Source organism: Sphaerodactylus townsendi, linkage group LG08 (assembly GCF_021028975.2).
Source record: "Sphaerodactylus townsendi isolate TG3544 linkage group LG08, MPM_Stown_v2.3, whole genome shotgun sequence".
NCBI lineage: Eukaryota > Metazoa > Chordata > Lepidosauria > Squamata > Sphaerodactylidae > Sphaerodactylus > Sphaerodactylus townsendi.
In genome coordinates this window covers 97,515,591-97,529,151 of record NC_059432.1, presented here as the reverse complement: position 1 = coordinate 97,529,151, position 13,561 = coordinate 97,515,591, and the positions used below count along the sequence as shown (strand labels likewise).

General features: G+C 48.3%; 1 protein-coding gene across 1 annotated transcript in view; it reads left to right on the top strand.

Moving 5' to 3' along the window:
* The window catches only part of SLC7A14 (solute carrier family 7 member 14), a 73,056-nt gene that overhangs the window by 14,520 nt on the left and 44,975 nt on the right, over positions 1–13,561 (top strand). The window contains exon 2 of the mRNA XM_048506819.1: positions 9,395–9,921. Within this exon, the coding sequence (XP_048362776.1) occupies positions 9,618–9,921 (304 nt within the window). The 5' untranslated portion in view covers positions 9,395–9,617. The remainder of the gene's footprint in view (positions 1–9,394; positions 9,922–13,561) is intronic.

Below are 13,561 nucleotides of genomic sequence, written 5' to 3'. Positions count from 1 at the left end.
ATGGGAACTACATTTCCCAGGGTCTCCTGGGAAATGTAGTTCCCACACAAGCAGCCCTGTTCTCCGGTTTGCTAAAGTAAGTGTGCGGGGGGTGTCGTGGGGGGGGGGCAGGCATGATTGTAGGCTGCAAAGGACCTGGTGGGAACTACATTTCCCAGGAGACGCTGGGAAATGTAGTTCCCACCAGAACAGGCAGGCCTGTTCTCCAGCCTGCTCAGTTTGCTAAAGTAAGTGTGGAGGGGGCACCACGGGGGGGGGGGCACGGGGGGCACAAAAAAGCCAGCATGTGCACCAGGCGCACTCTGGCCCTGCTACCCCTCTGGGCCAGTGTAGGTTTTGTGTTTGTATTTAAGGTTGCCAAGTGTCCTGGAGCCCTGACCTGGATGGCCCCGGCTAGCCTGATCTCATCAGATCTTGGAAAGCTAAGCAGGATCAGCCCTGGTTAGTATTTGGATGGGAGACCACCAAGGAATGCCAGGGTTGGCTATGCAGAGGCAGGCAGTGGCAAACCAATCAAGTCCCTTGCCTTGGAAACCCTCCTGGGTTGCCGTAAGTTGGCTGCAACTTTGCAACCATGCACAACTAGCCCAGAGAAGAACGTCCTGTCTTTTAAATAGAGATTTGAGGTGTAGAAATAGACAACAGAAACTATTCCTAGCATGGAGGTGGATAAAATTGCCTGATAAATAACATCCAAGTAAACCTCTATTAATGTCACCTGGAATGCTATCGTTCAGCATAGAGGTCTGCAACCTACGGCTCTCCAGATGTTCATGGACTACAATTTCCATCAGCCCCTGCCACCATGGCCAATTGGCCATGCTGGCAGGGGCTGATGGGAACTGTAGTTCATGAACATCTGGAGAGCCGCGGTTGCAGACCCCACTTTAGCATGATCTTGTCAGGTCTCAGAAGCTAAGCAGGATTGGTATTTGGATGAAGGACTCCCAAGGAAGGCTTTGCAGAGGAAGGTCCACAACAAATCACCTCTGCTTATCACTTGCCTTGAAAACCCTGCAAGGTCTCCATAAGTTGGGTGCAACTTGACAGCACCTCACACATACAGACAAGTCTATATTAAAGAGACAGGGACATCTTTTTCTTTAGGCAGTTGGCACTCGGTTGAGAAATCAGTTGAGAAATTACTGGTGATTTGGGAGTGAAATCTGGAGAGGGCAAGGTTAGAGGAAGGACCAGATCTCAGCAAGATGTAAAGCCATAGAGAACCCATCCTCCAAAGCTGCCATTTTCGCCAGAGGAAATGATCTATGTAGTCTAGAGATCAGTTGTAAATTGAGGAGAGTTCTAGGCTCCACATGAAAGCTGGCAACCTTTGTTGGCAGCCCTGTATCTCCTGATGCTGGAGCTTTTCCATGCTAATGTATGCAAATACTGATGAACTTGTTCTTTCTTTCTTTCTTTCTTTCTTTCTTTCTTTCTTTCTTTCTTTCTTTCTTTCTTTCTTTCTTTCTTTCTTTCTTTCTTTCTTTCTTTCTTTCTTTCTTTCTTTCTTTCTTTCTTTCTTTCTTTCTTAGTTTGCTTTTGCATCCCTGGAATTGTGTACAAGTATGTTAAAAACATCAACCGCGAGATGTGTCAGAGAAACATAAAACAAAAAAAAAGCTGGCTTGGCTTCTAGCATCCTTCAGCTGCCTTTCTTTCTCTACGGAAGATTCTGCACAGGCTAAATATAATGGTTTAAGGGCTGTGAAAAAAGTGTTATGGGGAGAAGTTCCCACAGAACTCACCTCCCCCCCCCCCCAACGCTTCTAACCCGTTTTATTTTGCTGAATTCAGGTTAAATGAAAATCACTACATTAGCAACTTTCCCCCGTTAACCCGGGTTTCACATGCTTCCTGCTTGCATGTGTGAACCATGGCAAGTAGGAAGCATTCTGTTTCCCCCATTCCATCCACCATCATGGTGGTTTCTGTTGACAGCCGCCATTAGAGTGGATTCTCTAGGCAGCCACCATTTTGTGCCAGTATGTTTGTGTGTGTGTGGGGGGGGGGGTCCTCAGGGGGGATCCTTGGATGTGTATTTCACAGGGAAACAGGGAAACAAATCTCACATCCTGTCGCCAGGCTCCCAGCAATCCCAGAGGGCCCCTGCACCCGCTGTGCAGATGGCAAGACAGGCAACATGGATTCATTTAACCCATTTGTGTTGCCTGTACAGAAGGGACCTATCTGCTGATGAGATAAAGAAGGTGGACTGGCAGGGAAAATCTAGGAGAAAGAAACTGGTTTCTTTCTGTTAAGTGAGGGCCATTTCATATATGCACAGGGAACTCCCCGAAATCACAATAGGGTTGTCATCAGTGGTGGGATCCAAACATATTAGTAACAGGTTCCCATGGTGGTGGGATTCAAGCTGTGGCGTAGCGCCAATGGGGCTGGGCGGCGCACGATGAGGGTGGGGCATTCCTGGGTGGGGCTGTGGCAAGGACGCAGCCACTGCGCCGGTCCTTGGGCGGGAAACGAATGCATGCAGGTGCAGGCTGCCACGCACGCCGGTGCACCTCCTGTAAGACTTCTTCAAGTTCTGCGCGCTACTGCTGAGAGGAGGGATGTAACTAAGGCAAAAATCACGTGGCAAAATCACCAATTAGTAACCCCCTCTCAGCACACACAAATAATTAGTAACCTACTCTCGGGAACCTGTGAGAACCTGCTGGATCCCACCTCTGGTTGTCATCCTTCAGATACAACTTGGAGGTCTCCCAGAATTACCACTGACCTCCAGACAACAGACTTCCCCTGTAGAAAATGGCTACTTTGGAGAGTGAACTCCATGGCAGGATACCCCACCCTCCTAAACTCCACCCCCAAATGTCCAGGAGTGTTCCAGCCTGCAGTTGACAACCCTAGATCAGACCCAATCCGAAGCAGGTGAGCTGTATGAGCTCAGAGTGGCTTGAAGTGTAGCCACGACGAGAAACTGAAGTGTCCTGGCGTATGAATAATGCAAAAACTGCTTCCCTAACTGAAGATGATTTTGTGCCTGTAAACAACTTGCTCGATGTATCTGCAACATGATTGCTGTTTTAGTTAATTTTCCCTAATGAAGCACGGTGCTGCAGTATGAACAACACTTTCTAATAGCAAACACAACCATGGCGAAGCTGTGGGTGACAAACTTTTGATTAACGGCAGCGAAGATGTAAGAGCCAGTGAGAGTCCCTCCATTAACGGCTCTCTCGTCTTTTGAAGGGCAAGGGAGTGACTGACAATAAAAAATGGAGCTTGCGGCTTTATACTGATAAAAAGGGGTGTGAAGCATGAATATGAATCCCGTGCCCTATGAGGAGAGACTTAGGGAGCTGGGTATGTTCAGTCTGGAGAAGAGAAGGTTAAGGGGTGACTTGACAGCCACGTTTAAATATTTGAAGGGATATCAGGTAGAAGTGGGAGCAAGCTTGTTTCCTGCTTCAGAGACGACAACAAGGAGTAATGGATTCAAGGTACAGAAAAGGTACAGGAAGAATTTCCTGAAGGTAAGGGCTGTTCGACAGCTGAATGCACTGCCTCGGAGGGTGGTGGAGTCTCCTTCTTTGGGGGGTTTTAAAGAGAGGCTGGATGGCCATCTGTCAGGAGTGCTTTGATTGTGTGTTCCTGCATGGCAGGGGGTTGGACTTGATGGCCCTTGGGGTCTCTTCCAACTCCATGATTCTAAGAATGTGCTGAGATCCACATAAGGCCTTTGGGGGAGGGTGGCACTTTCCCCAAGAACTTTCACTGCATAAGTGCCCTACCTCCTGCTACAAAGTTTTGCTGATTTACAGTATGAAAGCATTTGTCAGTGAAGACCATCTTTGGAGGCTCTTATCTGGCAGGTTCTACCAGGACCAGCATCAGGGGAGGGCCAGTTGCCCATCTCTGAAGCCCCTAATCCAGCTGCTTCTTCTCTTTGCTATTGCTGTTTGCTCAAATGAGCCAGGAGGGAGAAAGAGTGGCCACCACCCATTCCCTCATCATCTACCTCTGGACAGCAGAGGAGGGCTGAGATTGGGATGGATCAATAGTAGGGTAACTATGTATTGTCGAAGGCTTTCACGGCCGGAATCACTAGGGCGCTGTGTGGTTTCCGGGCTGTATGGCCGTGTTCTAGCAGCATTCTCTCCTGATGTTTTGCCTGCATCTGTGGCTGGCATCTTCAGAAGATCTGAGGATCTTCAGAGACCCTCTGAAGATGCCAGCCACAGATGCAGGCGAAACGTCAGGAGAGAATGCTGCTAGGCCATACAGCCCAGAAACCACACAGCACCCCAGTAGGGTAACTCTTTTGTATGTAGAAGGTCCCCAGTTCAGGGTGTCTCCAGTTAAAAGTGTCAGGCTGTAGAGGATGGGAAAGAGCTCTACCTCAGATCCAAGAGAGTGTCTAACAGTCAGAGTAAATGTTATTGATCTCAATAGACCAAGCGTCTGGCTTCGTATAAGGCAACTTCATGTGTTCAGTCCTCAAAGTGCCAGGTTGGATCAGGTACTAGGTCTGTGGTGGTGAACCTATGCCACTCCAGATGTTCATGGACTACAATTCCCATCAGCTCCTGCCAGCATGGCCAATTGGCAAGGACTGATGGGAATTGTAGTTCATGAACATCTGGAGTGCCAAAGGTTCACCACCACTGTACTAGGTGACAGAAAAGAGCTCTACTCAAGACCCTGGAGAGCTGCTTTTGTTTAGAATAGACAACACTCACCTCAATGGGCTAAGTATCTGACTCAGCTAAGGCAACTTCATGTGAGCCCAAAGGGAAATGGCAGGGGCAAGTCAGGTTGGGCAGGGGAAAAAAAAAACCCTGGCCCTTTAACGGAGGATTGATGCATTCTATGGCATGAAAAATAACATCACTTGATCATTCCTTCCAGATTGAACTGACACTAGAGGTACTACCAGTTGAAAAGTTGGCAACCTCAGTGGCAAGGCATTGTTGGGTGGCAAAGGACACCCATAGACCAAAAAGAGGCAGAGCAAGAGGGGGGCTATGGGTGCACATATGAAAACGTAAACAGACTTAGCACAGTCCTGCTTGCACAAGATCTTGCGCAACAGCTATCTCTTTTTCTCTCTGTATATTATGGTGCCCAGAAATCAGTTGCACATAGGGATGCCAGTCCTCCATGGCCACTGGCAAGGGATCGGGGTGTATGTATGGGTGCCAGGTCAAACTTGGGAAACTCCTGGAGCTTTGGGGATGGAGCCAGGGAAATGACCTTAGTGTCTGGAGGCTAGCATCCCTAGCTGCCCAATATTTTGTGCAAGTGAAAATACAAGAGGGAATGCAATAAGTTTGAGTTAGTGGAAGTGACTTTTGCGCATTTCTGCTTGTGTTAGTGCTCTTGGGCAAGTGGAAATTTTGAGCTGGAGCCCAGAAAATGGAACCCAGAGCAACAACTGAATTTTCTGCCACCCCCCACCCCCAGTGGGCAGCTCAGTTTCTCACAGAAGCGGGGTGGCTCAGCCAGGCTTCTCTCTGCTGGGTGACAGGAAGGCCACACGTGTGTGTGTGTGTGTGTGTGTGTGTGTGTGTGTGTGTGTGTGTGTGTGTGTGTGTGCGTGCTGCCAGTCCCCAGCAACAGCTCCCCTCCGATGGCCTTGGAGAGGAGGGAGGAGGGGCCCTGCCCGGGGAGATATGACCCCATATGTCCCCCTGGGTGGTAGCCCCTGTTCTTGTTTCTCCTTTAATGTGTGCTGGAGGAAAAAACCCACAACCACAAAACACTGTAGTACCTTAAAAGCAAATGCATCCTTCCTGGTGTTACTTTGCTGTGGCCCCAACAGACAGAAGTAGTTTCAGACTAGGGCCCCAAAAGCCCCCCTTGGATTGATGTTTAGGAGCAATCTGCGAAACGGAAAGGAGCAAATCTTTTCCCAGAAAACCACCATTTGTCCACTTTAATTCTCCTTTTAATAAAATCCCTTACCCAAATATTTGGGGCATACGCTAAGTTTTCAGCTGATTAGCAGCGGGGATGAAAAATGAAACATTTGCAGCCAAGGGGAGCATTATGTGCCTTGAGGTTTTTCTATGGTTTCATTAGGAGATGTTTTAAAGGTGGAAAAGATAGAAGGCTTTAATTATGAAGCGCTCGGTCGAAACCCGTCCAGATGTTGCCGTGTCTTTTCTGAAGCGGCAAAAATTGTCTATTTGGGCATTCTTTGGAACAACCCGTCTTAAAGAAAAGACTCCTCTACTCTGGAGATAAGAGCCAGATTATTGGTCTAGTCTATTCAGAGCACTGCTCCCTTGGCACTAGTTCTCCAGGGCCTTTCCCACAGTTGTCTTTTGAACTGATTTTCTGCATCCAAAGCATGCGCCCCACCGTATTCCACAGCACCAGCTGCTGCATGTGGAATCCAGGACTCACAAGCACTGGACCGCCACTGATGCGTCCAAGGCTTTTTCTGTCTTAAAAAGGATGCCTGTACTCAGAGGTGGGATCCAACCAGTTCTCACCACTTCCCTAGAAGTGGTTACTAATTTTTTCTGAGTCCCGAGAAGGGGTTACTAAAGCAACCTGAGGAGATAGAGGAGATAGAAAAGAGGAGATAGAAAAAGTGCAGAGAAGGGCAACGTGGATGATTGAGGGACTGGAGCACCTTCCTTATGAGGAGAGGCTGCAGCGTTTGGGCCTCTTTAGTTTGGAGAGGAGGCGGCTGAGGGGGGATATGATTGAAGTCTATACAATTATGCATGGGGTAGAAAATGTTGACAGAGAGACATTTTTCTCTCTTTCTCACAATACTAGAACCAGGGGGCACACATTGAAAATGGTGGGGGGAAGAATCAGGACTAATAAAAGGAAACACTTCTTCACGCAACGTGTGATTGGTGTTTGGAATATGCTGCCACAGGAGGTGGTGATGGCCACTAACCTGGATAGCTTTAAAAGGGGCTTGGACAGATTTATGGAGGAGAAGTCGATTTATGGCTACCAATCTTGATCCTCTTTGATCTGAGATTGCAAATGCCTTAACAGACCAGGTGCTCAGGAGCAACAGCAGCAGAAGGCCATTGCTTTCACATCCTGCATGTGAGCTCCCAATGGCACCTGGTGGGCCACTGCGAGTAGCAGAGAGCTGGACTAGATGGACTCTGGTCTGATCCAGCTGGCTTGTTCTTATGTTCTTATGTTCTTATGTTCTTAACCTCCCTGCCCAATAGGGACTGGAGGTGCGTGTGTGTGGCGGTGCCACTGTTTGAATCCCACCACCATCGGAACCTGTTATTAAAATTTTTGGATCCCACCACTGCCTGTATATACGGTTGCACTGTTTGTTTTTCACCAATCCCACTCTTGCTCTGCAGAACCCCAGTAGGGATCCCTGAGCCACAGGAACAATATTTGGGGGGCTCATGAGGTTGCAGAAGAACAGGGTGATCTCTGTGGCCCTCTACCCCTTATGAAAAGGGTACTTAATTTTTCTTAACAGAATGGATGTATACAGGCCCATTATGTCATCCTCCTTACCACAACCCTATAAAATACGTCAGTCTTATTATTAATATTATTTCTGAGATTTAGAAACTGCAGATTACCTAACCTGAGACTACCTGTGAGAATGGACCAGGCGAAATTTGAAATTTATTTCTATTCACCTTTCCGGATGTGCATTTTTTAAACAATCAAGTTGCAGCTGATTTATGGGGACCCCATACAGTTTGCAAGGCAAGAGATGAACAAGGAATGGGACATATATATATGAGCTTTCTGGGAAGAAAACTTGTACACCACTCTACTATGTAACCAATGACATTTCTTTTAAAAACCTCTTAATGACAACAGAGTGAACTTCGAGTTCTTTTCAGGTTATTATTGCCTCGGGGTAAATATCTGCAGAAAGTCTCAATTTCAGTCAATCAAAACAATCACGTTAGCACCATTTTTTGCTAAATTGATTTAACCACTGTATATATTAAAAGCGAGTTATAAGGGAGAAGAAAAATCCTGTGCATAAACAAAGAGAAGCCTTTTTCCTCAGGCAGTTGGAAAGATATTGTTTCATGCTTCCTCTCCAAAGTTCAGGGCATCTTTTTACAGCATAAACTTCCTTTGTGGAACAGGACACCAGAATCTTGTGTTAGTTTTCTTGTAGCCTATTAAGTCCAAAAATACAGCAAAAAGTGGACATTGCAGAAATGTAATAACAGAAGCATCAAATACACAGGCAGGCTGTAGATCAAGTGTCCCACAATCAAATGTAGAAAAAACTCCCCACAATGGTGATAATTTCATTTCTGAATTAGGTCATATTATTAAACAAACCTGTGGTCCCCTTGAATATTAGCTGGTTATCATCAGAGTTCCTGTTTTGAGCAATAGGACAGGAGAGCTTTAGTCTGCTTTATGAGTTATTGAAAATACTTGCCTCCAAGGATAATCCACAAGTCTCTAGAAATATCTTTCATGTTATCCTTGATAGTTTAAATGAACTTTGTCTTTTCCCTTCTCGTATATAGTCGGCCCACTTCTTCAGCCTTAAGCATTTGTTTCAAATATCTCTCTCTCAGAACACAGACAATCTAATAATTCAGGGCCGTCAAGTCGCACCTGAAGTATGACGACCCCTCGTCGGGTTTTCAAAGCAAGAAGAAAAGGAGAGGTGATTGCCTGTCTTCCTCTGTGTAGCAACCAGAGGTGGGATCCAGGAGGTTCTCACCAGTTCCCGAAAGTGGGTTACTAATTATTTGTGTATGCCGAGAGGTGGTTACTAATTGGGTCTGCTTTTCTGTTAGGTCCAAAAATCATAAAGTCCTGTTGTCTCCTATGTGGCTGGTTTGCGAAGGTAGAAAACAGGATAATTCTCCCTGTTGGGCTATTTTAAAAGCATGTTTTAGAAATATGGTAAAGTTCCTTGTTTAAGGAAAGTATCCTTTTGATTTCTAGAAATAAAATTAAGTATTTGAAAGTATTAAGTATTTGACAGGCAGCCGATTAGAGGAGAAGTAGTTGTGTCTGTTGGCAGTAGACGATAGGACTTGCTATAATGAGTTTAAATTATGGACAGAAAGATAGCAGCTGGAAATTAGGAACTTTTTTCTTACAGTAAGCATTTTTTTACAGTAACAGAGAAATTATTAATGCCCCACCCCCAGAATGCCCAGCCATGCCTCCGTCGTGCCCCGCCCAGCCCCATTGGCGCTACGCCACTGCTTGAATCCCACCACCATGGGAACCTGTTACTAAAATTTTTGGATCCCACCACTGGTAGCAACCCTAGTCTTCCTTTGCGGTCAACCCTGCTTAGCTACCAGGTCATTACAAGATTGGACTCATCAGGGCTATGTAGGCTGCTCACCAATTTAGAATGGGAATGAATGTACATGTAAGATCTTTACTGGACCAAGTATGGTACTAATACTTGTGCTCTCTCTTTCTCTTTTTCCAGTCACGTATTTTTTCATCACAGGAGCGTACAAGAAGGCTTCAAGCCCCAAGCCCAAAAGGTTACAAAACCTTCACTTCATCTTCACAAGGATGAGGCTTTGAGTTGTCACGGACCTCTTCTGAGGTGGGTTGCTGCTGGAGTGAATGCTGTCGAGCTCCATCACTGGACCTAATTGAACTCACACCTGTCCTACTGGCCATTGTTTCAATTCTCTGGTGTTACAATGAGCGGCATCCTGTCGTACTTGGATCCCCGGCGGATCCAGTGGGGTGCCACGTGGTATGCCATGCATTCTAGAATCCTCCGCACGAAACCTGTGGAATCCATGTTAGAAGGGACTGGCACTACCACGTCTCATGGGACCAAACTGGCCCAGGTACTCACGACTGTGGATTTGGTTTCACTGGGTGTTGGAAGCTGCGTCGGCACTGGAATGTATGTGGTCTCTGGCTTGGTTGCCAAGGAGATGGCAGGCCCAGGTGTCATTGTTTCCTTCATCATTGCAGCTGTAGCCTCCATTTTGTCTGGTGAGTCTTCTCCAAAATGTATCGCTGTATTGTTACCCTTTATTTCCCGTAAAAATTATAACTGATTCCATGTATCATCTGAGATAGTGGCTTTGATTCTGTTTCGTGAGCACCTCCCTTAATCCTGATCACACTAATCCTAGGGTTGCCAATCTCCAGGTGGGGACTGAAGCAGAGGCGTATCTAGGGACAATGTAGCCTGGTACAAAATCTGAGTTTTCCGCCGCCCCCCCCCCCCCAATGGACAACCACCTTCCCCCACCATGACCAAACAACTTTTTTTTTGCACCAGGTCATCTCAAGGAGGGGGAAGGAGGAGGGGAGGGGGGTAATTTTCCACCCCCCATGTGACTAAATGGTTGCAGCCCAGGGACATTTGACCCCATATGTCCCCCTGGGCTGTATGGCCCTGGCTGTTGGGTTGGCTCTGGGTGCTCAATGCTAGGCCCTGGTTACCCCCAATCTCCGGGAATCTCCCATCTCAACACTGGCAATCTTTTTTTTGCCATCAAGTCGCAGCAGACTTGTTGTGACCCCGTATTGTTTTCAAGACAAGGTTCAGAGGTGGTTTGCCATTGCCTGCCTTGGTGGTCTCCCATCCTTGGTGGTCTCCCATCCAAATACTGACCAGTGGACCCCGCTTAGCTTCCCAGGTCTGATGAGATTGGACCAGATTGGGAATTCCAGGTCAGGGTGACCATTGTTCGTTCCTATCGTTCATGCACGGAACAGCTTCTTTCTAAGCTCTGGAAGAAAGAAAGGATGATTTGGCCAGCCTGAGCCATCCAGATCAGACCTCTTCTCAGTGGTGGGATCCAAAAATTTTAGGAACAGGTTCCCATGGTGGTGGGATTCAAACTGTGGCGTAGCACCAATTGGGCTGGGTGGGGCAAGGCGGGGGCGGGGGCAGGCATTCCGGGGGCGGGGCATTCCTGGGTGGGGCTGTGGCAAGGACGCAGCCGCTGTGCCGGTCCTTGGGTGGGAAACGAATGCACGCACGCCGGTGCACCTCCTGCTAGACTGCTTCAAGTTCTGCGTGCTACTGCTGAGAGGAGGGGCGTAACTAAGGCAAAAATCACGTGGCAAAATCACCAATTAGTAACCCCCTCTTGGCACACACAAATAATTAGTAACCTACTCTCGGGAACCTGTGAGAACCTGCTGGATCCCACCTCTGCCTCTTCTTAGTAGACGGAGGACGATGACCTAATTTATAAATCACAGATTGTATTTCATTGGATTGCAAGCAATGAGAAGTAAACAAGCTCTGAATGAAAGCCATCCAAACCTGGCTTCACTGAGTGAATTTATCCAAGGGTATGACGTCTTGTGTGCTTTCTCCGGAATCGTTCTCTCTCTGGCATTTGTCCTTTGCAGTTCAGTGATAGCAGACAGACACAGTGTTCCAGTATTTGCTGCTGAAAGGAAGCCTTTTGTTTTCAAGACCTTCATTCACATGTTGGGTTTGAAGGTGGGTGTTGGTTTAGACAACTTAGACGAACGTTAATATGACATGTTAACTGTTGATTCAATAAAAGGCCCATGCTGAATTGTTTTTAACGTCTTTCTTGAAACACTGGGAAGATATCCTAAGACCGTGGTGGCGAACCTTTGGCACTCCAGATGTTATGGACTACAATTCCCATCAGCCCCTGCCAACATGGTCAATTGGCCATGCTGGAAGGGGCTGATGGGAATTGTAGTCCATAACATCTGGAGTGCCAAAGGTTCGCCACCACTGTCCTAAGATATAATTCAGTAAGTTTGGGACGCGTGGCAACAACTCACATCCAATTCCTGTCAAGGCTCCAGCACCAGAGGCGTATCTAGGGGAAATGTAGCCCAGTGCAAAATCCCCCCCGCCCCCCATATGAGTGGCTGCCCTCCCCTACCATGACCAAAAAACTTTTTTTGCACCAGGTCTTGAAGTTGCACCAGGTTTTGAAGTGAGTGTATGGACCCGGGGGGAAGGAGGAGGGGCAATTTTCTATCCTCCATGTGACTAAATGGTCACAGTCTGGGGATATTTGACCCCATATGTCCTCCTGGGTGGTGCGCCCCTGTCCAGCACATGATCGCTGCCTTCCCCCCTAACAAGAGGCTATACAAGCTTGCTGGGGGAAGGAGAGGCGTTCAGTTGGCCAGTGGCTATGCATGCTTTAAAAAATCAATGTGTGTCTCTCACCCTCCCCTTCAAATGTTGCAGCTATTTTGATTTCATTCAATGTGTGTCTCTCATCCCCCCCGCCTTCAAATTTTGCAACTATTTTGACTTCGTTTAGTCTCACACTTCCAGCATTTCAGGTAACTAAAATAGGTTGTGAAATGTCCTGTCAGTTAATCAAAAGATCTGCGTTTCATATCACTAAGATAACATAAGTTGCTTTGTTGCTAAAGAGTGAGGATCCCAAAGTATGCTTTTAAAGGGCATGGGACGGAGACCGTTCTTGTCGCCGTCACAGATACGCTCCGTATGCAGCTGGACCGAGGCGGATCGGCGCTGCTGGTATTGCTAGATCTTACCGCAGCGTTTGATGTGGTCGACCACGACCTTTTGGCCCACCGCCTGGCCGCTTCCGGAGTGCGGGGCATTGTCCTTCAGTGGATTGTCTCGTTTCTCCGGGACCGGACTCAGCAAGTGTGGTGCGGAGATCAGCCCTCCCGACGGTGCCCGCTTCAGTGCGGTGTGCCCCAGGGGGCGCTTCTATCTCCGCTATTATTTAATATCTATATGCGACCCCTTGCTCAGTTGGTACGGAGCTTTGGGCTGATCTGTCACCAGTACGCTGATGACACTCAGCTCATTCTGTTGATGGAGAGGAGGGCGGCCATCGCCCCTGCAGCTCTACAGCATTGTCTGGAGGCGGTTGCTGGTTGGTTGCAACAGAGCAGGTTAAAACTAAACCCATCGAAGACGGAGATCCTCTGGCTGAGACGCGAAGGGGAGGTCGGGGATTTCCAGCCGCCGGTGTGGGAGGGGGCCTCATTGGCACCAGCCCCCTCTGTCCGCAGCCTGGGGGTCCACCTGGATTCGTCTCTTTTAAGGAGACCCAGGTGGCCCATAAAACCCGGGCTGGCGCTTTTTCCATCTCCGACAGGCCCGTCGGCTGGCCCCCTTCCTCTCCCAAGCTGACCTGGCCACTGTGATCCATGCAACGGTCACCTCCAGGCTAGACTATTGTAATTCGCTCTATGCTGGCCTACCCTTGCGCCTGATCCGGAAGCTGAAGCTGGTCCAGCATGCAGCAGCGCACCTGCTTACAAGTGGTGCCTATCGTGACCATATCCAGCCTGTATTGCGCCAGCTGCACTGGCTTCCAGTGGAATTCCGGATCATCCACAAGGTATGGGTATTAACCTTTAAGGCCTTGCGCGGCCTGGGGCCCTCGTACCTTCGGGACCGCCTTACCCCATATGTCCCTGCACGGCCTCTGCATTCAGCAGAGGCCAATTTACTGGTGGTCCCCGGCCCCTCAATGATAATGGGTTGGCTTCCACCCGAGCCAGGGCCTTTACGGCCCTGGCTCCAGCCTGGTGGAACACTCTCCCACCATCTGTCCGGGCCCTGCGGGATCTTGGAGAGTTCCGCAGGGCCTGTAAGACCGAATTGTTCCACTGGGCCTTTGGGGAAGCCGGCCGT